The 24709-nt window shown below is 50.4% G+C and overlaps 1 protein-coding gene across 1 annotated transcript in view; it reads left to right on the top strand.

Moving 5' to 3' along the window:
* The first annotated feature begins 2774 nt into the window (after positions 1-2774).
* The window catches only part of LOC116954250 (calretinin-like), a 64824-nt gene continuing 42889 nt past the window's right edge, over positions 2775-24709 (top strand). The window contains exon 1 of the mRNA XM_032974828.2: positions 2775-3136. Coding sequence (XP_032830719.1) covers positions 3049-3136 — 88 coding nt within the window. The 5' untranslated portion in view covers positions 2775-3048. The remainder of the gene's footprint in view (positions 3137-24709) is intronic.

Below are 24709 nucleotides of genomic sequence, written 5' to 3'. Positions count from 1 at the left end.
TCGGTTGCGTAACGCTGTGTGGAAGCTACCTGGTCTGTCGCTCCGCACTAAGCTTCAGGTCTTCTCGGCCACGGTCATTCCCTCCCTTCTCTACGCTTGCGAAACGTGGACCCCCCTAATGGAACATCTTCGCCGGTTAGAAACATTTAGGCTGGCCTGCCTACGATCCATCCTGGGTTTAACCAGACTGGATTGTGTGAGGAGCTCACAAATCCTTGAAAGATCTGGGCAGGGTCCCATCGGTGAGCTCCTCCGGCAGGCAAGGCTGCGATGGCTGGGTCATGTAGCCCGCATGCCCAGCCACCGCATGCCGAAACAGCTTTTGTTTGGCCGGATTGAGGGGGCTAAGCGGGCGCGGCACGGGCTAGAGAAGAGATGGAGTGATGTGGTACAGGAGGACGTGGAGCTGAGTGGACTTGCCGATGACTGGTACCAGCGGTGTCAAGATCGGCCTCTGTGGAGGAGGCTCGTGAAGGATGCTACTGGGCAGTTGGAGGCAGTCGCCCTCCAACAACAACGGAGGGCGGAGGAGCGACGCTCACAACAGCGAGCGGAGCGCCGGGTGGCTAAAGCACAGCAGGTTGGCACAGTAGGGGGCACAGGTGGTGCATCAGCCAGTCATCTCAGTCAGTCGACCCGTGGCACCTGGGTCTGCCCCGTGACCTCCTGCCAGCGGGCGTTCGACACTTCACGTGGCCTCAGGGTGCACATAGCCTGGCACAAGCGTCGTGGTGACGTCACCGCCACTTAGTGGCGAATGGCGGTTGTTGTTGTTGTTGTTGTGTGGGTGTGTGGGTGTGTGTGGGTGTTTGTGTGGGGTATGTGTGTGTGGGGGTGTGTGTGTGTGGGGGTGTGTGTGTGGGGGTGTATGTGTGGGGGGTGTGTGTGGGGGGTGTGTGTGTGGGGGTGTGTGTGGGTGTGTGTGTGGGGTGTGTGTGTGTGGGGGTGTGTGTGTGGGGTGTGTGTGTGGGGGGTGTGTGTGGGGGGTGTGTGTGTGGGGTGGGTGTGTGTGGGGGTGTGTGTGGGTGTATGGGTGTGTGGGTGTGTGGGTGTGTGGGTGTGTGTGGAGGTGTGTGTGTGGGGTGTGTGTGTGTGTGGGTGTGTGTGTGGGGTGTGTGTGTGTGTGGGGGTGTGTGTGGAGTAGCGGTGCTGGAGCGGTTAGCGGGGTTGCGCTACGAACCCGGCCACCCGAGTTCGACTCCCGCTCACGGCCAGCACGAGACAAGCACACATACAAAGGCCCCCCGTGTAGCTTGAACAGACTGTAGGGGCAAGTGTTGTTAGCGAGTAGCCACCTATGAAGCCGGCACGGCACACGATGGGATGGGTGGCCAGCACCACCCCCGACCGCCTTTGTCTCTCCAGTAGCGATTCTTACAAACCGCACCAGGTACTTATTTGAGGCTGAGTGGACCTATACACATACACACACATATATACACATACACACAAATATACATATACACACACCTATATACACAAAGACAAATATCCCCCGTATCGCCTGTAACAGACTGTCGGGGCAAGTGCTATGAATCGGTCCTGGGCATCCCCTTAGGTCGACTCGGCCTCAAATGAGTACCTGGTGCGGTGTGTAAAACATCAGCACGGGGGAGACAAAGGCGGCCGGGCGTGGTTGCTGGCCAGGCACCCTCTCGGGCGCCGTTTCGGCCTTCGTAGGTGGCTACTCGCTAACAGCACTTGCCCCAACAGGAGGGCTGAACGATTTTTGATGAAAATATCTAATTGCGATTTTTCTGACATTGCGATTTGATTTGCGGTTACATTTCTTAAAGTCAAGCTTCAGTTCAATATTCACTGTGTAATCGATTTAAAACACGTGATGGAGCATTACCACGTGATACCATCAAAAGGTATTAATTACTTCCAACATGCATTTATTAAAATATTTTAATTGAAATAGAACAATCAATCATAGAACAATTGTTAAGTTAAATAAATAAAGTTATAATAATAAAAAAAATAAAACAATTCCAAAAAGAAAGACACAGGACTTTTCAAATCGCAAAAATCGCATTTTTCAAATTTCGATTTGAAATCGATTAATCGTTCAGCCCTACACCCAACATTCAGCTGCAGGCTATACGGGGAGGGATTTTTTTTAAATCTTTGCACGCACGTCAAGACACACATGCGCGTGCGCATACATGCATGTGCACGTGCACGCATGTGCAGCACATGTGCACGTGCACGCGTTGCCGAAAGAGTTATTTAATTGCGAATGCGTACAACACGTGTCACGTTCGTGCATTGCTTATATTTGGAGTGGGGGTATTTGTGTGTGCGTGGGCGTTCGGAGGAGAGTTGGGGGAGACAAAGGCGGCCGGGCGTGGTGTTATCGCCAGCATTACCATCAACCCCCTTGCCGACACCTTAATAGGTGCTCGCTAACAGCCCCGGCAGCGTGAATAGGGCGCCGGACGGTGGAGCCGAGTCTTTGAGTTGAGGCTGAGTCGACCCCAGGGGCAAAGCCCCCAGGATCGGTCCGGATACAATTCACCGCTGATGTTAGCCGCGGCCAGGAATCCAACTTGGGCTGCGGACGGATTCGTCGCGGTCAGCGGCACCCTTCAACCGCTGCACTACCCGCTCCCGCACGATACGAAATTACGCACCGAGCGTGCAGCACGCGCTGAAGAAGGAGGTGTTGTGATGGGGGTGTGGGAGGCCATCGTGATTGGAGATGGAGTTGGGAGGGAGGGGAGGGATGGAGGGGTGCGGTGGGCGGCAGGTGCGAGGCGGCGTTTAAGGACGAGCGCGCCCTCGCTCCGAGCCCTTCGTGCTGTGGACGCGAAAGTGAGGCGCTCGCCACAGAGTGGACGACTCGCGGACAGAGGGAGAGAGAGAGAGAGGCTCACTCACTCACTCACGCTCGCTCGCTCACACTCAAGACTCATCATACTCGCAGCGTGCAGCGGCCAAGGCTGTTAGCTCCATTGGAGAGCCCGAGACACACCGGGGAGAGAGAGATATATAGAGAGATATATAGAGAGAGATAGGCTGCGTAAACGGGGACCGCTGAAGAAGATGTCAGACAAGCAGACCTCGTTCCTGCAACAGGCGGAGATCTCTGCCTCGCAGTTTCTGGATGCGTGGAGCCGCTACGATGCGGATGGTGAGATTTTCATACACACACACACCTACACACATACCTACACAAAGACAAAGATCCCCCATATAGCCTTAACAGACTGTCGGGGCAAGTTATGTTAGCGAGCACCTATGAAGGCCGGAACGGTACACGAGGGGGTGGGTGGCCAGCACCACGCCCGGCCGCCTTTGTCTCCCCAGTGGCGCTGTTAACTACACATCGCACCAGGTGCTCATTTGTGGCTGAGTGGCCCGAGAGAAGGACCAGTTCAGGTGTTCGCCACTGTTATTGGTCGTGAGCGGGAATCGAACTCGATTCGCTGGGTTCGTAGCGTGCTAACCGCTACACCACCGCTCTCGTACACACACACGTACACACACACGTACACACACGTACACACACACGTACACACACACGTACACACACATAGTGTGGTTTCCTGCTCAAATGAACAATCAAGCATGCTCATCTCTCGCGTCCAGCGGCTGAGCCAGTGGTGGAAATTCCACATTCACATGGCGGGGCGAGTTAATCCATGGGACATCCACTATTGACTTATACACACACGCAAATCTACTGTCACACACACACACACCTACACGTGTACATGTACCTACATTCAGATGCGCACCTGTAACACTCAACACGTGCATCGTTACACGCACATAGCAGGCTGAAGCAGTGGCGTAGTGGAGGGTTCAGCTCTACGCTATAAATCCTGTGACCTCAGCTTTGTTACGTTTACACCCCACGCCGCGTACTTAATTGAGGCAGAGTCGGCCCCGGTGGTAATGCCCGGGATAGGTTCAGATATAATTCGCCGCTGACGTTGATCCGTGGCCAGGAATCAAACTCAGGCAGGCGGCCGGATTCGGAGCGTGATCAGCATCCTCATCACTGCGCCACCGCTCCCGCGCTATACGAATAGGCGCACGCACGCACGCACGCGCGCGTTTATGTTCAACAATGCATGCACAGGCGCTTCGGCACACCCACGCACACAGACACATCCGCTATCCGGCGATGAGAATTCGTCTCCTGGCAACGACCAATACCAATTGGCGAATATCAGAACCGGCCCTGGGCCTCCTCCCCTAGGTCGACTCGACCATAAACGAGTACCTGGTGCGGTGTAAAAACAACAAAAAAAAACCCCATCAGCGCAAGGGAGACAAAGGCGGCCCGGGCGTGCGGTGTTGCTGCCCAGACACAACCAGTCGTGCGCGGTGCCGGCCTTCATAGGGGCTGCTCGCTCGCAGCCCTTGCCACGACAATCGGCTGGAGGCTCTGTACGGGGAGGGGGATCTTTCTATCTTTGCGCGCACGTCAAGACACACGTGCGCGCGCTCACACGTGCACGCGCACGCACGCATGTGCACGGACCCGCAGGTGAATATTCGCATGTGCTGTGCATGTGCACGCGTGCACCACGTGTCGCGTTCGTGCGTTGCTTTCTGGGTGCGCACAATAAGAGGAGGCGATTGACGCAGGAATGAATGCATGCATCCAGCAGTAGACTGACCATGGCTGCTGCTGCTGTTGACGATCATGACGACGGTGACTTTTACGACGCAGCAAACGAAAGGGACGTATCCAGTTATGTATAATGTCTGTAGTAAGTGGAATCATCATCGCCTATCTTCACGGTGAAAAGCAGCATGCTGGTTTTTAATATTGATGTCGTGGTCTCGAACGCGATGCGACTCGCGGAATGGATCCTGCCCGCTGTCCACGTGCTGACTGTGAGCTGGTTGTGAGATGCTATTACGCGCAAGTGCCTTGTACACGACGTGAAAAAAAACACATTTAAACTCAACACACTCGTCAAGAACACCGTGTGTATGCGTGCGTGTGTGCGTGCGTGTGTGCGTCTGTGTGTGTGCGTGCGTGTGTGTGCGTGCGTCTGTGTGTGTGCGTGTGTGCGTGCGTTCCCGCTCACGGCCAACACCAGTGACGATTACCTGAACTGGTCCCGGGCCTCCCCTAGGTCGACTCAGCCTCAAATGAGTACCTGGTGCGGTGTGTAAACATCGCCACTCGGGAGACAAAGGCGGTCGGGCGTGGTGCTGGCCACCCACCCCCTCGTGTACCGTTTCGGCCTTAATAGGTGCTCGCTAACAGCACTTGCCCCTACAGTCTGTTAAGGCTATACGGGGGATCTTTGTGTGTGTGTGTGCGTGCGTGTGTGCAGCCTCAAATATGGGGAGCGGTTAGTGTGGCGGTTAGCGCTTTGCGCTACGAACCTGGCGATTATTTGAACCGGTCCTGGGCCTCCCCTAGGTAGACTCAGCCTCAAATGAGTACCTGGTGCGATGTGTAAACATCGCCACTGGGGAAACAAAGGCGGCCGGGCGTGGTGTTGGCCACCCACCCCCTCGTGTGCCCTGCCGGCTTTCATAGGTGCTCGCCAACAGCACTTGCCCCAGCAGTCTTTTTCAGGCTATACGGGGAATCTTTATATTTGGCCTCAAATATAACGCGTATACAATAGGCGACGTTTCGCGCAGCATCATTTTCTTCACGGCACGTAGTACATCACGAGGCCTTGTTGCTGTGGAGAAAGGGTCATTGCCTGATAAACGCCGTCGATTTCGGTCACAACGGTGCTGTTATTGACGAATGTGTTGAGTTTGTTGTTCATTGCGCTTGTGCACCACTGCGCGTACGCATCTGGATGCGGGTAGCGGTGGTGTAGCGGTTAGCGCGCTGCGCTACAGACAACGGCCAACCCGAGTTCGATTCCCGCTCAAGGCCGACATCAGTGACGATTATCTGAACCGGTCCTGGGCCTCCCCTAGATCGACTCGGCCTCAAATGAATACCCAGTGCCATGCGTAAACATCGCCACACACCCCCTCGTGCATCGTGCTGGCATTCATAGGTGCTACTCGCTAACAGCACTTGCCCCAACAGTCTCTTAAGGCTATACGGGGGGATATTTGTCTTTTGTTTATCCGGATGTGAACGATAAACACTCCCAGTGGAGAAGCGAGCGCCGATTAAGACCGGTGACGGCATGCGTCAGTGGTTTTATCCGGTCACCACCACCACCACACCCGGCCGCCTTTGTCTTCCCCCAGTGCTGACCGCACCAATCGACGACCGATAACAGGGATGGTCAACCGGCGGTTTCAGATGTCACTGCTAGCCACTGATGTTAGCCGTCGCCGGGACTCGAGCTCAGACGGTCGCAGGTTCATAACGCGGTGCGCGCTAATCACAGATTTGGCAAAGACAAAGATCCCCCATAGAGCCTTGTAGAATGTTGGGGAAAGTGCTGCTGGCGAAGTACATATGCACGCGGGCACAGAACAGGTTGGCGCTCCCGACACCGAAGCCACTCAGCCAGGATCTCGACGCTTCCATTCCCGCTACATTACTCGACGAAAGCCAAAGTGATCTCCCGTTCACAGCCATGAAGCCAGTGGCGGATAACTCCACACTCCTATAGCGGGGGGAGGGTGGGGGGGGGGGCGAGTCCCCCACCCCCCCCCGCTATAGGACAACTGCTGTTGAGCCATATATATCGTCCATCCCTGCACCAGGAGTCGAACTCGCAAAGGTGTCGTCGATTGCGAGCACGCTCGCTCGACCGCCGAGGGAGCGCGCTGCCGGGATTCGCCATCGCATCGCCGCGCGGCGCGGCACGCGGTGGCTTGGCCGGTGGCGCAAACATCGAACCCAGCAGCGAGACGAGATGGGGGCATTGGGGGGGGGGGGGCCTTGCCCCCACCCCCACCTCGTGGCCAAAGCTACGAATTGAGTGCCACCTTGAGAACCACCGTGATGTGATTGGGGCAGTGCTTCTTGTGAACCTTTACTACAGCTTTGCACCCCCTTCGATTCTCGGTCGTTACGTAACAGTGGAATGTTGCTAAATACGCAGGGTTTGGTGAAACGAAGTAGTTGTACTTACGTGTCCGTGCTTAATTTGTCTTCGATGATTTACCGTCTAAAACAAATCTGGCCGTGTCTTGCACCTCCAGAAAGGGCATATCGCAGCGTGCACCCCCAGGTGAAAGATCACTGATTAGGGCAGCTGCGATATGGAATTGCCGAGGTGCTGAAAATGTCGTTACTGCGCCACTGATCAAACATTCTACAAGGCTATATGGGGGATCTTTGTCTTTGCCAAATATGTGACGAGGTGGCTAAAACGCACCGCGCTATGAACCCCTAGCAGTCAAAAGGAGTTCGAGTCCCGACCACGGCTAACATCAGTGGCGAGCTGTGAAATCTGAAATCGCTGGTTGGCCATCCCTGTTATAGGTCACCGATTGGTGCGCTGCATCAACATCAGCACTGGCCGGAGACAAAGGCGGTCGGGCGCGGTGGTGGTGACGTAATCACTGACGTAATCACTGACGCATACCGTCACCGGTCTTAATGGGTGGTTCGCTTCTCCATTCGGAGTGTTTATTGTTCACATCCAGATGCACAACAAAGACCCCCACCGCCCCCCCCCCCCCCCGTGTGGCCTGTAACAGACTGTTGGGGCAAGTGCTGTTGGAGAGTGGCGCCTATGAAGGCCGGCACGGCACACGAGGGGGTGGGTGGCCAGCACCACGCCCGGCCGCCTTTGTCTCCCTAGCGGTGATGTTTACACATCGCGCTAGGCACTCATTTAAGACTGAGTCTGCCTAGGGGAGGCCCGGGACCGGTTCAGATAATCGTCACTGATGTCGGCCATGAGCCTGAATCTAACTGGGGTCGCCAGGTTCGTAGTGGACACACACACAGGACCCACCACTAATACTGTAATAATAATAAGACCAACAACCACCTGGGCAGAGAGTGGATGGACATCGATCGCGAGTGGGTTTTGTTGTGGCCACCACAATTGGGATGGATTCCAGGGCTGGGTCAAGCAGAGCTCCACCAGAGAGTTCCACCAGAGTGCTCCACCTGAGGGCTCCACCAGAGAGCCCCACCAGAGAGCTCCACCAGAGAGTTCCACCAGAGAGTTCCACCTGAGGGCTCCACCAGAGAGCTCCACCAGAGAGCTCCACCAGAGAGCTCCACCTGAGGGTTCCACCAGAGAGCCCCACCAGAGGGCTCCACCAGAGAGCCCCACCAGAGAGCTCCCCCAGAGAGTTCCACCAGAGAGCTCCACCAGAGAGTTCCACCAGAGAGCTCCACCTGAGGGCTCCACCAGAGAGCCCCACCAGAGAGCTCCACCAGAGAGCTCCACCAGAGAGCTCCACCAGAGAGCCCCACCAGAGGGCTCCACCAGAGAGCTCCACCAGAGGGCTCCACCAGAGAGCCCCACCAGAGAGCTCCACCAGAGAGCTCCACCTGAGGGCTCCACCAGAGAGCTCGACCAGAGAGCACCACCAGAGGGCTCCACCAGAGAGTTCCACCAGAGAGCTCCACCTGAGGGCTCCACCAGAGAGTCCCACCAGAGGGCTCCACCAGAGGGCTCCACCAGAGAGCTCCACCAGAGGGCTCTACCAGAATGCCCCAGCAGAGACACAGCAGGGCAGGGGCGTAGGCTGGGGTGGTGTAAGGGAGGCGGAGGTGGCTCACGTGATAGTGTTAATGTGTCAGGGTTACCGTGATAGGGTTAACGTGATAGTGCTAACGTGATGGGGTTAACGTGATAGGGTTAACGTGATTGTGCTGATGTCTTGGCTCTACTAACTGTTGGTCACCTAATATACAAACCTATAGCCCATATTTTCAACCAGTCCATCAAAGAAGCATCAGTTCCTCTAGAATGGAAAAATTCCTTTGTCCGTCCACTTCACAAAGGGGGCCCTAAAGATGATCCAGATAACTACCGACCTATCTCAATTTTGTCCCCGTTGATGAAAATGTTTGAAAAATTGGGGGCCCTAAAGATGATCCAGATAACTACCGACCTATCTCAATTTTGTCCCCGTTGATGAAAATGTTTGAAAAATTATTGAGCTACCAAATTAACAGTTTCCTGTCCACCAACAATCGACTACATTTAAAACAATCTGGGTTCCGGAAAAAAATACAGCACCACATCTGCTGCATTAGACTCTCTGAATCACATTTACAGTAGCCTTGATAATAAGCAGTACTGTGCCTGTCTTTTTCTTGACCTGTCCAAAGCTTTTGATACAGTAGACCACAACACCCTGCTTAGTAAACTAAGTTGCCTCGGTTTTTCCGAAAACGCAGTGAAATGGTAAAAAAATGACCTCTTTTCTCGCACCCAACTGTATTCACAGATGGTTGGAGGTCAAACAGTGTTAAGATAACAAAAGGGGTTCCACAGGGTTCCATCCTCGGCCCCCTCTTGTTCTCTCTATATGTCAATGACTTGGGCACTGACCTGGATCATTCCAGGGTAAATCTTTTTGCAGATGACACGATACTGATTACTGCTAGCCGCTCTACGGATGACGTGATTGCTAAGCTCCAGGGTGATTTCATCAAACTACAACATCAGCTAGTTGCTCTTAAACTAGTCCTGAATACCTCCAAAACCAAGGTGCTATGCTTCTCACCAGGACTAAAGCAGGAAGTTATTTTTTCCCCAATTACATTCCTTAAATAATGATCAAATAGAGCAAGTCAAGATCTATAAGTATCTTGGGGTCATCCTGGATTCAAAACTGAATTTTGAAGATCACATTGATTATATTGGTAAAAAGACAAAAATACAAATTGATTTTCTGTATCGACACAATCACTGCTTCCCCCCTATGTTCCGTTTGGAATTGATAAAAGCTACCATACTGCCTCTACTTGATTACTGTGACATCGTGTATAAATCAGCCCCAAGTACTGTACTGAAGAAGCTTGATTCCATCTATCACTCGGCCTTAAGATTTGCACAGTGAGGGATTTGCACAGTGAGGGAAAGATTTGCACAGTGAGGGAAAAAGTATTTGATCCCCTGCTGATTTTGTACGTTTGCCCACTGACAAAGAAATGATCAGTCTATAATTTGAATGGTAGGTTTATTTGAACAGTGAGAGACAGAATAACAACAAAATATCCAGTAAAACGCATGTCAAAAATGTTATAAATTTATTTGCATTTTAATGAGGGAAATAAGCATTTGACCCCTTTTCAATCAGAAATATTTCTGGCTCCTAGGTGTCGTTTATACAGGTAACGAGCTGAGATTAGGAGCACACTCTTAAAGGGAGTGCTCCTAATCTCAGCTACCTCGGCCTGGGGCTCCATGCAAGATCTCACCTCGTGGAGTTGCAATGATCATGAGAACGGTGAGGAATCAGCCTAGAACTACACGGGAGAATCTTGTCAATGATCTCAAGGCAGCTGGGACCATAGTCACCAAGAAAACAATTGGTAACACACTACGCCGTGAAGGACTGAAATCCTGCAGCGCCCGCAAGGTTGTGGTCAGATGAGACCAAAATGGAGCTCTTTGGCATCAACTCAACTCGCCGTGTTTGGAGGAGGAGGAATGCTGCCTATGACCCCAAGAACACCATCCCCAACGTCAAACATGGAGGTGGAAACATTATGCTTTGGGGGTGTTTTTCTGCTTAGGGAACAGGACAACTTCACCGCATCAAAAGGACGATGGATGGGGCCACGTACCGTAAAATCTTGGGTGAGAACCTCCTTCCCTCAGCCAGGGCATTGAGAATGGGTCGTGGATGGGTATTCCAGCATGACAATGACCCAAAACACACGGCCAAGGCAACAAAGGAGTGGCTCAAGAAGAAGCACATTAAGGTCCTGGAGTGACCTAGCCAGTCTCCAGACCTTAATCCCATAGAAAATCTCTGGAGGGAGCTGAAGGTTCGAGTTGCCAAACGTCAGCCTCGAAACCTTAATGACTTGGAGAAGATCTGCAAAGAGGAGTGGGACAAAATCTCTCCTGAGATGTGTGCAAACCTGGTGGCCAACTACAAGAAACGTCTGACCTCTGTGATTGCCAACAAGGATTTTGCCACCAAGTACTAAGTCATGTTTTGCAGAGGAGTCAAATATGTATTTCCCTCATTAAAATACAAATCAATTTATAACATTTTTGACATGCGTTTTACTGGATTTTTTGTTGTTATTCTGTCTCTCACTGTTCAAATAAACCTACCATTAAAATTATAGACTGATCATTTATTTGTCAGTGGGCAAACGTACAAAATCGGCAGGGGATCAAATACTTTTTCCCTCACTGTAGGACTCACCACTGTGATCTCTACATTGGGTCAAACTTAACATCTCTTAATGTTCGACGGCTTGTGCACCAGATCTTATTTATTCACGATGTACTTACAAAAAAATCCGCAGACTACCTGCTGGATCTCCTCTCTGTTTCAAAGAACAAATTTGACCTCAGGTCTTCGCTCATTTACCAGCTTCACATTCCCTATTGCCGTACAAAAACTGGATGAAGGGCCTTTGCTATTGATGCCCCCAGGGTCTGGAATGCTATTGCCAATAAACTGCAACTTGAATCACTACCTATGAGATCTTCACTCAACTGCTCTAGAGGAGTTGTACACCCCCAGCTGCCACTGCTATTCAGTGTCCTAAAATAAAATAAAATGTTTCGCTCCGGATGACCGCTGCAAAGCATTATCTGTATTTTGATTTAGTGTGCTGATCTTAAAGGTGCATTGAAAAATTTGATACTCCGACTGATGCTCCTGTTGTTTGTGGAGTAACTCATGCAGCCAGCTATGGCTCTAGGGTTTGGTGTTACATGTTGTTTATGTCGTTTATTGTGAAAATTCGGTCACAGTGCCTATGATCACTGTTACATTGCTTTTATGGCTTTATTTTGGTGATGTCGAAAACGTTTTTTGGTTTGGCCATGTTTGTTTGTTGTAGTACGGAGTTAGACTGATGGCCTTAATCTAAGTTGTCTTGTGGTTGTTGTTGTTTGACTTGCATCCCACTGGGATTTTTGCACACATCGTTGATGTATGGTGCTTTTTCAGGAATATTTTGCTGTTTTTTCCTGGATTTTCTGTTTGCACAGTCACATAGTCACTTTAAGATGTTTTCTTGTTCATGTTTTTTGTTTGTTGCGGTTGCACCCGATTCAAAAGCCGAATGGCTCACAGGGCTATACTAAATAAATTAAACTGAAGCTAATGTAATAGGGTTAAGGTGATAGGGTTCGCGTGATAGTGCTAACGTGATAGGGTTAACGTGATAGTGCTAACATAATAGGGTTAAGGTGATAGGGTTAACGTGATAGTGCTAACGTAATACGATTAACGTGATAGTGTTAACGTGATAGTGCAAATGTGATAGAATTAAGATAATAGGATTAACGCGATAGTGCTAACGTGATATGGTTAATTTGTCAGTGCTAATGTGATAGGGTTAACGTGATAGTGCGAACGTAATAGGATTAACGTGATAGGGTTACCGTGATAGGGTTAAGGTAAATAGGGTTAACGTGATAGTGCTAACGTGATAGGGTTAACGTGATAGGGCTAATGTGATAGGGCTAACATGGTAGCGTTAAAGTGATAGGGTTACCGTGATAGGGTTAAGGTGATAGGGTTAACGTGATAGGGTTAACCTGATAGGGTTTGCGTGATAGGGCTAATGTGACAGGATTAACGTGAAAGTGCTAACATGATAGGGTTAACGTGATAGGGTTAATGTGATTGGGTGAACATGATAAGGTTACCGTGTTAGGGTTAACGTGATTGGGTGAACGTGATAGGGTTAGCGTCATAGTGTTAACGTGACAGGATTATCGTGATAGTGCTAATGTGGTTGTGTTAAGGTGATAGGGTTGACGTGTTAGGGCTAGCGTGATATGTCTAACGTGATTAGATTAACGTGATAGTGCTAATGTGTTAGTCCTAATGTGGTAAGGTTAAGGTGATAGCGTTAACGTGATAGGGTTAACGTGATAGTGCTAACGTGATAGTGTTATCGTGTTAGGGTTAACGTGATAGAGCTAATGCGATAGCGTTCGCGTGATAGGGACAATGTCACAGGACTGATGTCAGGGCTGGAGTTGGTGTTTGGGTTCATAATAATGAGGGCTGGGGTTAGGGTAATGCAGCAAGAGAGCGTTTGAGTGTGAGGGTCAGGATTTCTGCTGTGAGGACTGACGACGTCCAATGTTGTGTTTTTGGGCAAGGATGAGTTCTGATGTCATATTTAAATGCCGTGTGTAGGTTAGGGTGAGTGTAAGGTTACATTTCTCGTTTGGGTTAGAGTCGATGCTAGGCTGGGGTTAAGTTACATGCAGAATGTTGCGGTGAGGGTGACGGTTTGGGTTACGCTAAGCATTAGGATCAGTCGTGGCAGTGTTAGGGTTAGGGTTGGTGATAGGGTGAGGGTTGACGCTTTGGTTGAAATTAGGATCTGGATTAGGGTTGTCTTACGATGGGGTTATGAGGTTTGGGTTGTGCTATGGTTGGCATTAGGGCAGGGGTTATGGTCAGTGTTAGGGCTGCTGTTCGAGCTCATGCTAGTGTAGTGTCTTCAAATATTACTCACACCGACACGTTGTAACAAGTCACTTGCTTACACTTTATTCACCTGTTCTTGCGCCAGTTATAGGCACTCCTATAACTATCTGTATGGTGACGTATACTTGACTTCTCCCCACTATTATCTATTCTGCACCTCACTTATCCTGCACTCAGCAGCTCTGCTCTCAGCAACTCCGGACACGGCGTCTTCACACTCTGCAACTCCGCACACAGCGTCTTCGCACTCAGCGACTCCGCACACAGCGACTTCGCACTCAGCGACTCCGCACACAGCGTCTTCACACTCTGCGACTCCGCACACAGCGTCTTCACACACAGCAACTCCGCACACAGCGTCTTCACACTCAGCGACTCCACACACAGCGTCTTTGCACACAGCGACTCCGCACACAGCGTCTTCGCACTCAGCGACTCTGCACACAGCGTCTTCGCACTCAGCGACTCCGCACACAGCGTCTTCGCACTCAGCGACTCCACACACAGCGTCTTCACACACAGCAACTCCGCACACAGCGTCTTCACACACAGCAACTCCGCACACAGCGTCTTCGCACTCAGCGACTCCGCACACAGCGTCTTCGCACACAGCGACTCTGCACACAGCGTCTTCGCACTCAGCAACTCCGCACACAGCGACTCCACACACAGCAACTTCGCACTCAGCAACTCCACACACAGCAACTTCGCACACAGCGTCTTCGCACACAGCGACTCCGCACACAGCGTCTTCGCACTCAGCGACTCCGCACACAGCGACTCTGCACACAGCGTCTTCACACTCAGCGACTCCGCAAACAGCGTCTTCGCACTCAGCGACTCCGCACACAGTGTCTTTGCACCCAGCGACTCCATACACAGCGTTTTCACACTCAGCGACTCCACACACAGCAGCTCCGCACTCAGCGACTCTGCACACGGTGTCTTCGCACTCACCGACTCCACACATGGCGTCTTGGCTCTCAGCGACTCTACACACAGCAGCTCCGCACTCAGCGACTCTGCACACATCAACTTTGCATCTCCACCGCTGCCCTCACCTACGCTCCCTCAGACCTGCTCACCCATCTGTCCCGGGCGGGGGGTTCAGCCAACACCCGCCCGGCGACGGCGTGATGGTTGAGGTCCTGTTGACGGCTGGAGCGGCAGTGGTGAGATGTCTTCACTCTTGGTTCCCGGCAGCAACTCCCCTCGCTCACACACACTCACGCACATATCCCCCTGCTCATCCAGAGTCCTCACGTGCTTCCACTTAAGCTGCCGCGAGGCCGGCGCCAGTTGTCCCATTAATCTCCTATCATCACCCCCCAACTCCCGTCTCCAACCTCCGGTCACAGCATAGCACCTGTTCGACCTTGGCTGCACCCGCTTCTCCCCTTAACTGTCGGTGTGTTGGGGCAAACCTCATGTTGCAATGTGCACACCTGTTTGCCCTCCGTTGCACCCGCTTAACTGTGCGCACCTTGTATTTCTCTCCTCAACACTAGTGTTGGGATTAAGGGATTGGGTTATTGCTGAGGGTTAGAGTTATGGTAGTATTTAGCGCTTGGGGTTAGGGTGAGGATTGCTGTGAAGCTAAGAGCTGGGATTGGTGGTAGGTGTTAGGATTGCTGTTAAGCTAAGAGGTAGAATTGGTGGTAGGTATTAGGGTTAGGATTGCCTTTAAGATAAGAGCTAAGACTTGTGGTATGTGTTAGGGTTATGATTGCTGTTAAGCTAAGAGCTAGGATTGGCGGTAGGTGTTAAGGTTAGGATTGCTGTTCTGGTAAGAGCTAGGATTGGCGGTAGGTGTTAAGGTTAGGATTGCTGTTCTGGTAAGAGCTCGTTTTGGCAGTGTTAGGGTTAGGATTGCTGTTAAGATAAGAGCTAGGATTGGTGGTAGGAGTTCGGGTTCGGATTGTTGTTAAGCTAAGAGCTATGATTGGTGGTAGGTGTTAGGGTTAGGATTGCTGTGAAGCTAAGAGCTAGGATTGGCAGTAAGTATTAGGGTAATGATTGCTGTTAAGGTAAGAGCTAGGATTGGCAGTAAGTATTAGGGTTAGGATTGCTGTTAAGATAAGAGCTAGGACTTGCGGTATGTGTTAGGGTTATGATTGCTGTTTAGGTAAGAGCTATGATTGGCGGTAGGTGTTAGGGTTAGGATTGCTGTTAAGCTAAGAGCTAGGTTTGGCGGTAAGTGTTAGGTTTAAGATTGCTGTTAAGGTAAGAGCTCAGTTTGGCAGTAAGTGTTAGGGTTCGGATTGCTGTTAAGCTAAGAGCTAGGATTGGCGGTAGGTGTTAGGGTTAGGATTGCTGTTAAACTAAGAGTGATAATTGGCAGTAGATGTTAGGGTTAGGATTGCTGTTAAACTAAGAGCTAGGATTGACAGTCAGTATTAGGGTTAGGATTGCTGTTAAGCTAAGAGCAAGGATTTGCAGTAGGTGTTAGGGTTATGATTGCTGTTAAGGTAAGAGCTAGCATTGGTGGTAGGTGTTAGGGTTAGGATTGCTGGTCTGGTCAGAGCTCGGTTAGGCAGTAAGTGTTATGGTTAAGATTGCTGTTAAGATAAGAGTTAGAATTGGTGTTAGGAGTTCGGGTTAAGACTACCGTTAAGCTAAGAGCTAGGATTGGCAGTAGCTAATAGGGTTAGGATAGCTGTTAAAATAAGAGCGAGAATTGGTGGTAGGTGTTAGGGTTATGATTACTGTTAAGCTAAGAGCTAGAATTTGCGGTATGTGTTAGGGTTAGGATTGCTAAGGTAAGAGCTAGCATTGGCAGTACGTGGTAGGGTGAGGATTGCTGTTAAGCTAATAGCTAAAATTGGTGATTGGTGTTAGGGTTAGCATTGCTGTTAATGGAAGAGCCAGAATTGGTGGTAGGTGTTAGGGTTAGGATTACTGTTAAGGTTAGGATTTCGGTTAAGGTAAGAGCTAGGATTGGCGATAAGTGTTATGGTTAGGGCCAAGTTTCGTGAGCAGTGTCTGCTAAAAAAACATTGGTTTCCGGCTCAATGGAGCATTAAGATGGTGGCTCATTTCCTTTATATGGCTGTAAGCCAGTGGTGGATAATCCACATTCCTATGGCGGGGACGTGTGTCCCACATTGTACATTCTGCTGTTGGACTTGATCCCTATGCAATGCTATTGCAAATACAATTCACGATTAAATTCAATAATCTTTTTCAATAATACATCTAATTTGTGGCGACTTGTTTGTCTGTGTCATCTCGTGCTGTTGCGAGGTCCTGTTAGGCCTTCATTTCATTCGCCTAGTCTTAGAGTTGCATAACATTTGCATAAATAGGATCTTACACGCACAATTTGATTGCGCGCATCATGAGAATTAAAAAAAAACCTACTTTAATCAACGGTGAATAATTACACGCCTGGTGTTGGGGTGAGTGTTAATACAACAGTTGGCTGTAGGAGTTTGAGCTTTCGGGGTGCATTAAATATCAAACGTCGCCGAGCAAAGGTACAGCGACTGGAAAGTGATGCGAAATCCATGCATCCAGATGCACGATTTTGCTTCCTTTTAAAGCAAAAGAAACACCCCTACAATATATATGTAGTGGAGTTATTTCACGCAGACAACTTATTTTGCTCCCATGTCACTTTATTCGCACAGAACTCCTCACGTTCAACACCACCTATCTCCGTAGCAACTCTGCCGCTTGTACTGCTCGCCTGCTTCTCCACTGCTAGCCTGTCACAGTACACTCTGCTAGCTTCTCCACTGCTAGCCTGCCACAGTACACTCTGCTAGCTTCTCCACTGCTAGCCTGCCACAGTACACTCTGCTAGCTTCTCCACTGCTAGCCTGTCACAGTACACTCTGCTAGCTTCTCCACTGCTATTCTGCCACAGTACACTCTGCTAGCTTCTCCACTGCTAGCCTGTCACAGTACACTCTGCTAGCTTCTCCACTGCTAGCCTGTCACAGTACACTCTGCTAGCTTCTCCACTGCTAGCCTGTCACAGTACACTCTGCTAGCTTCTCCACTGCTAGCCTGTCAGTACACTCTGCTAGCTTCTCCACTGCTAGCCTGTCACAGTACACTCTGCTAGCTTCTCCACTGCTAGCCTGTCACAGTACACTCTGCTAGCTTCTCCACTGCTAGCCTGTCAGTAAACTGTGCTAGCTTATCCACTGCTAGCCTGTCAGTACACTCTGCTAGCTTCTCCACTGATAGCCTGTCACAGTACACTCTGCTAGCTTCTCCACTGCTAGCTTGTCACAGTACACTCTGCTAGCTTCTCCACTGCTAGCCTGCCACAGTACACTCTGCTAGCTTATCCACTGCTAGCCTGTCACTATACACTCTGCTAGCTTCTCCACTGCTAGCCTGTCACAGTACACTCTGCTAGCTTCTCCACTGCTAGCCTGTCACAGTACACTCTGCTAGCTTCTCCACTGCTAGCCTGTCACAGTACACTCTGCTAGCTTCTCCACTGCTAGCCTGCCACAGTACACTCTGCTAGCTTCTCCACTGCTAGCCTGTCACAGTACACTCTGCTAGCTTCTCCACTGCTAGCCTGCCACAGTACACTCTGCTAGCTTCTCCACTGCTAGCCTGCCACAGTACACTCTGCTAGCTTCTCCACTGCTATTCTGCCACAGTACACTCTGCTAGCTTCTCCACTGCTAGTCTGTCACAGTACACTCTGCTAGCTTCTCCACTGCTAGCCTGCCACAGTGCACTCTGCTAGCTTCTCCACTGCTAGTCTGTCACAGTACACTCTGCTAGCTTCTCCACTGCTAGCCTGTCAGTACACTCTGCTAGCTTCTCCACTGCTAGCCTGTCACAGTACACTCTGCTAGCTTCTCCACTGCTAGCCTGTCACAGTACACTCTGCTAGCTTCTCCACTGCTAGCTTGTCACAGTACACTCTGCTAGCTTCTCCACTGCTAGCCTGTCACTATACACTCTGCTAGCTTCTCCACTGCTAGTCTGTCACTATACACTCTGTTAGCTTCTCCACTGCTAGCCTGTCACTGTACACTCTGCTAGCTTCTCCACTGCTAGCCTGTCACAGTACACTCTGCTAGCTTCTCCACTGCTAGCCTGTCACTGTACACTCTGCTAGCTTCTCCACTGCTAGCCTGTCACTGTACACTCTGCTAGCTTCTCCACTGCTAGCCTGTCACAGTACACTCTGCTAGCTTCTCCACTGCTAGTCTGTCACAGTACACTCTGCTAGCTTCTCTACTGCTAGCCTGTCACAGTACACTCTGCTAGCTTCTCCACTGTTAGCCTGCCACAGTGCACTGCTAGTTTCTCCACTGCTAGTCTGTCACTATACACTCTGTTAGCTTCTCCACTGCTAGCCTCCTGCTATACACTCTGCTAGCTTCTCTGCTGCTAGCCTCCTGCTATACACTCTGCTGGCTTCTCCACTGCTAGCCTGTCACAGTACACTCTGCTAGCTTCTCCACTGCTAGCCTGTCACAGTACACTCTGCTAGCTTCTCCACTGCTAGCCTTTCACTATACACTCTGCTAGCTTCTCCACTGCTAGCCTGTCAGTACACTCTGCTAGCTTCTCCACTGCTAGCCTGTCACAGTACACTCTGCTAGCTTCTCCACTGCTAGCCTGTCACAGTACACTCTGCTAGCTTCTCCACTGCTAGCCTGTCACAGTACACTCTGCTAGCTTCTCCACTGTTAGCCTGCCACAGTGCACTGCTAGTTTCTCCACTGCTAGTCTGTCACTATACACTCTGTTAGCTTCTCCACTGCTAGCCTCCTGCTATACACTCTGCTAGCTTCTCTGCTGCTAGCCTCCTGCTATACACTCTGCTGGCTTCTCCACTGCTAGCCTGTCACTGTACACTCTGCTAGCTTCTCTACTGCTGGCTTCTCTACTGCTAGCTTCTCCACTGCTAGCCTATCACTATACACTCTGCTAGCCTCTCACTATACACTCTGATAGCTTCTCCACTGCTAGCCTGTCACAGTACACTCTGTTAGCTTCTCCACTGCTAGCCTCCTGCTATACACTCTGCTGGCTTCTCTACTGCTAGCTTGTCACAGTACACTCTGTTAGCTTCTCCACTGCTAGCCTGTCACTATACACTCTGCTAGCTTCTCCACTGCTAGCCTGTCACAGTACACTCTGCTAGCTTCTCCACTGCTAGCCTCCTGCTATACACTCTGCTGGCCTCTCTACTGCTAGCCTGTCACAGTACACTCTGCTAGCTTCTCCACTGCTAGCCTGTCACAGTACACTCTGCTAGCTTCTCCACTGCTAGCCTGTCACTGTACACTCTGCTAGCTTCTCCACTGCTAGCCTGCCACAGTACACTCTGCTAGCTTCTCCACTGCTAGCCTGTCACAGTACACTCTGCTAGCTTCTCCACTGCTAGCCTGCCACAGTACACTCTGCTAGCTTCTCCACTGCTAGCCTGTCACAGTACACTCTGCTAGCTTCTCCACTGCTAGTCTGTCACAGTACACTCTGCTAGCTTCTCCACTGCTAGCCTGTCAGTAAACTGTGCTAGCTTATCCACTGCTAGCCTGTCAGTACACTCTGCTAGCTTCTCCACTGCTAGCCTGTCACAGTACACTCTGCTAGCTTCTCCACTGCTAGCCTGTCAGTACACTCTGCTAGCTTCTCCACTGCTAGCCTGTCAGTACACTCTGCTAGCTTCTCCACTGCTAGCCTGTCAGTACACTCTGCTAGCTTCTCCACTGCTAGCCTGTCAGTACACTCTGCTAGCTTCTCCACTGCTAGCCTGTCAGTACACTCTGCTAGCTTCTCCACTGCTAGTCTGTCACAGTACACTCTGCTAGCTTCTCCACTGCTAGCCTGTCAGTACACTCTGCTAGCTTCTCCACTGCTAGCCTTTCACTATACACTCTGCTAGCTTCTCCACTGCTAGCCTGTCACTATACACTCTGCTAGCTTCTCCACTGTTAGCCTGCCACAGTGCACTGCTAGTTTCTCCACTGCTAGTCTGTCACTATACACTCTGCTAGCTTCTCCACTGCTAGCCTGTCACAGTACACTCTGCTAGCTTCTCCACTGCTAGCCTGTCACAGTACACTCTGCTGGCTTCTCCACTGCTAGCCTGTCACAGTACACTCTGCTAGCTTCTCCACTGCTAGCCTGTCAGTAAACTGTGCTAGCTTCTCCACTGCTAGCCTGTCAGTACACTCTGCTAGCTTCTCCACTGCTAGCCTCTCACTATACACTCTGCTAGCTTCTCCACTGCTAGCCTGCCACAGTGCACTGCTAGTTTCTCCACTGCTAGTCTGTCACTATACACTCTGTTAGCTTCTCCACTGCTAGCCTCCTGCTATACACTCTGCTGGCTTCTCTACTGCTAGTTTCTCTACTGCTAGCCTGCCTACTCTCACACATCAGAGGCCGCCCCGCCCAACCCGGGGGAGGTGCGAGAGGAAATACTGAACCAGGATTGGTCAGCTTGGTTACAAAGCAAAAGAGCGGGAAAGTGGAATGGGGGAGGAGACAGTGGGGAGTCGGTTGGGGGCAGGGAGAGATGGGATTGGTGGAGGAAGAGGGGGGGCGGGAACGAGGGGTGCAGGGAGAGATGGGATTGGTGGAGGAAGAGGGGGGGGTGGGAGGGAGGGGGGCAGGGAGAGATGAGATTGGTGGAGGAAGACGGGGGGGGGGGGCAAGGATAAAAGCCGAGGGTCGAGAAGGGGGAGGGGGAGACGGCTGGGAGGAATGGTGGCTGGATGTCTGTGAATCGGAGTGCTACAATTAAAGGTCCACATATCCGACGTTGGGGTCCTGAGTCATTCTACACAAGGGATGACCACGGTCACAGCCCATTGCAGATAACACAGAGTCACATCGAGACGCATAGAGCTACACAGAGACTCATAGACTCAGACTTTATTTTTTTGCCGGTCATGCTCCTTTGAGCCATGCAGCTCTGTTGTAGTGGTGGCAGTGAAAGGGCCATTGCATGATGGTGGCAATTTGCAAACTATCAACAAGCAAAAACATCAACCAGTTACACAGACAGAACCCCACGCGAAAACTTAATGGAAAACAGCAAATGCACCAAATATGGAGGAGACCAAAGTGCCCTCCGATTAGCGTTGTTGGTTACGTACGGTGCGAAATAAATTCAACGTACGTAACATACATACAGAGGGAAGCTAGCTGATAGCGGGGAGAGATCGCATGATGAGCAAGTCAGATTAAGAAGGAATAATTTTCCCTTTGTGTGTTTTTGCATTGGGGGTTTGATGTAACTACTCCGCTCTGGGTTGACGCTGCGGCTGCGTGGGTTTAAGCGGACCTCAGCCGTCCGTGCGTGCAACGTCGTGAACGTTCGCGCGTCCCGGGCCTTAACGATGCCCATGGGGAGCAAATGTATCGTGTCTCCCTTCTCCCTCCCCACTACCCCCCCCTGGGGGACCATAACCACATCGATCAGCGAGGCCTCCGCAGAGACCGCCAGCGTTGTCACCGATCATCATCGCCGCCGCCCGTTACCAAAGGGAAACTGGCGGCACACCAAACGGAGCACACATGTCTCCCTACGATCCTCCGCAACGGCATGAGTGGTGTAAAGTGCAAGCGGCGACACCGCTTGGCTCGAATCAGTGGCGCGTGGCGACGATGAATGATCAGCACCGCAGGAGCGCGCATTGCCACATCACAATAGCACTCATCACCAACACCACTACCACCACATCATAATCATCACTACCCGGGTAGTGATAAGCTACCCAGCGGTAGCACATTAACCACTTGTTGCACGGCCGACCAGGTTACACTTCTAGGAGTTTATTACGGTTGCGTGTTATTGGCTAGACATCGAACAAAGGTCGCTGCATCGCGCGCTTTCAGATGAGCTTTTGCGGTCGTCTGGAATGCCCTTCCTTCCGATATTTGGCAGCCACTGGAGCTGAGAACTTTTAAATCATCATCTAGATTGAAAACTCATTCCTTTAGAACTGCTTTTTGTGTTTTAGTTTGTTGTCCATCCCCACCCCTTCGATTAGCACAGTTGGCTACATACGGTGCGAAAGACATTAACTACCTCGCCTGGTATACAGGAAGTCGTGGGTTCGATCCCGACCCTGATGCCTTTATATTTGGAGTTTGCAAGTTCTCCCCTTGGACACGTGGATTTTTCTCCAGGTCTTCCGGTTTCCCCTCCACATTTAGAAACATGCGTTTAGAGTATTTGTCTGTTATACATTTACACGTAATAAGCCACTTTGTTGAGCTATCATTTGTGGCCAGGTCGCTTCTGAAAAAGAAGCTAGAAGCTAATGGCTGAGCGGGCCTTACCTGGTGAAATCATAAATAGTTTTTTTAGTTGAATACGCGCCATTTGCTTGACAGTGGATGTGAAAGATTCCGCAATGCTACTCGAGGGGAGTCGGCCATTGTGTGCCAACGTCACGGTCAAACTCCCAAAATTTAAACAAAGAATGGTACTGCTCATCACTCAATTGGGATAATCACACAGACACACAGCAATAACATCGCCCCCTACTGTGAAACTACCGCAGCCTGTGAAACACAGCAGCGCCTTGCTGCGCGATGATCGCCCTGCACTGTAGGACAGACAGCGTGAATATCAAATGTATTATACAATATTATAAAAATATAGTAGCAAATGTATTATGATAAACTAGCTTTACTACCCGGCTTCGCCCGAGACTTGGATTCTTGTCTTGGATTAATACACGGCCTACGCGGAGGGTTGGGGGGAGGATGCGTGACGTCAGCAGGCGCACTGCGCAACGCTGCCGCATGCGGGTGACATCACAGATGTGACGTCACCGCTCACTTGCCGTGCAAAATATATCCATTATTGTACCCCCCCCCCCCCCCCCAAAATACAAAAGTCAATTTTTATACTTTTTGCATTGTGTAATGTCTGGAAGCTACCCACATGCCAAATTTCAAGTTTGTTGCATGTTGGGAAGTATGCTAAACATTTCGAACAGACACATTCACAAATTTCCCTTTTATATATGTCGATATAATTTGTACGACTCAATAACATATAATTCCGCATCACTACATCACTCTCATCATTACAACACCACCATCGCCATCATAGTCATCATCATCATTAGAGATGCCTGCAGACCATTTCATGTCCTATGAACAAGGCCCATTGCCTGATATGGCACCTCATATATTTATCCCTTTTAAGGCCACACACCCACAGAGCATACATCGATGAAGGCGTTGAGTGTTTTGTGTGTGTGGTGGCTATGCACCACTGCCAACGCAGCAGTATCGCCAAATAAAGAATGCGGTTCGTGAACACAAAGCAGACCTAAAACATGGTAGGACCAACACCTCGGCCGCGGCAGATCACTCTTATAATTCAGTAGGCTCACATGGCATTGACTTCTCCAAGACAGAGGTTCTTAGCAAGCCATCTGGCTACCATGAGAGATTCGTTCATGAGGCTATCCACATATACAAACACAGAGACAATTTCAACCGAGAAGATGGATTCTGGCTTAGCAATCATTGGAAGGATTTGATAAACCATTTCGGGTCTTAATTGATTGTTCACGCTTAGTGGCTTTCAGACCGCATCCATTTTTTTCGTCTCCCCCCTCCTTTTTCCGAACATAGATGGACTCGTCCATCTGAACAAACTGTCAAATCGCTCTCCGTGGTGCTAACGTAAAAAAACGCCACTTTTTTCTAATTTTCTTGCTGTGGTTTTCATACCTGATGATGATTGCTTGTGTTGCAGTCGAAACGTCGTGATAATTGTATTGTTTTATATTTTTATTATTTAATTGTTTCCCTTCTACGTGACTTTACCGAAAGAACCAAGAATATGAATCCCTGCAGTCACGAAAGCTTTAAATCAAAATCTATCTCATCTTGTCCGCATCTATCCTCGCATTATCTCATCACCATCGCCTTTAGTTTCCACCCAGTAATTATTGGCACAGGTGGCACTCTTGGCAGAGTTGGTGCGCAGACAATGCCTCTTTCATCTATTTTTCTCTACACGTAAATATATATATAAGCCGTATGTTTTCACATCCCATCAGCCACCCACACGGAATTCTGGGATTGCATCCTATCAGCAACAGTGGTTCAATACAAGCAAAACTCTGGGGTGGTTTTGACGTTCAGTGTCTCATCAGTAGCCAGACTCGCTTGAACCAACGTGGGTGAACTGCCTGATGTTTGTGGGCAAGGGCTGGTTTCAGCATTCAGTGCCTCATCAGCAAAG

Source organism: Petromyzon marinus, chromosome 54, assembly GCF_048934315.1.
Source record: "Petromyzon marinus isolate PM22_M1 ecotype Great Lakes invasive population chromosome 54, UKy_Petmar_22M1.pri1.0, whole genome shotgun sequence".
Lineage (NCBI taxonomy): Eukaryota > Metazoa > Chordata > Hyperoartia > Petromyzontiformes > Petromyzontidae > Petromyzon > Petromyzon marinus.
The sequence above is the reverse complement of the archived record's forward strand: the minus strand, read 5'-3'. Positions and strand labels throughout refer to the sequence as shown.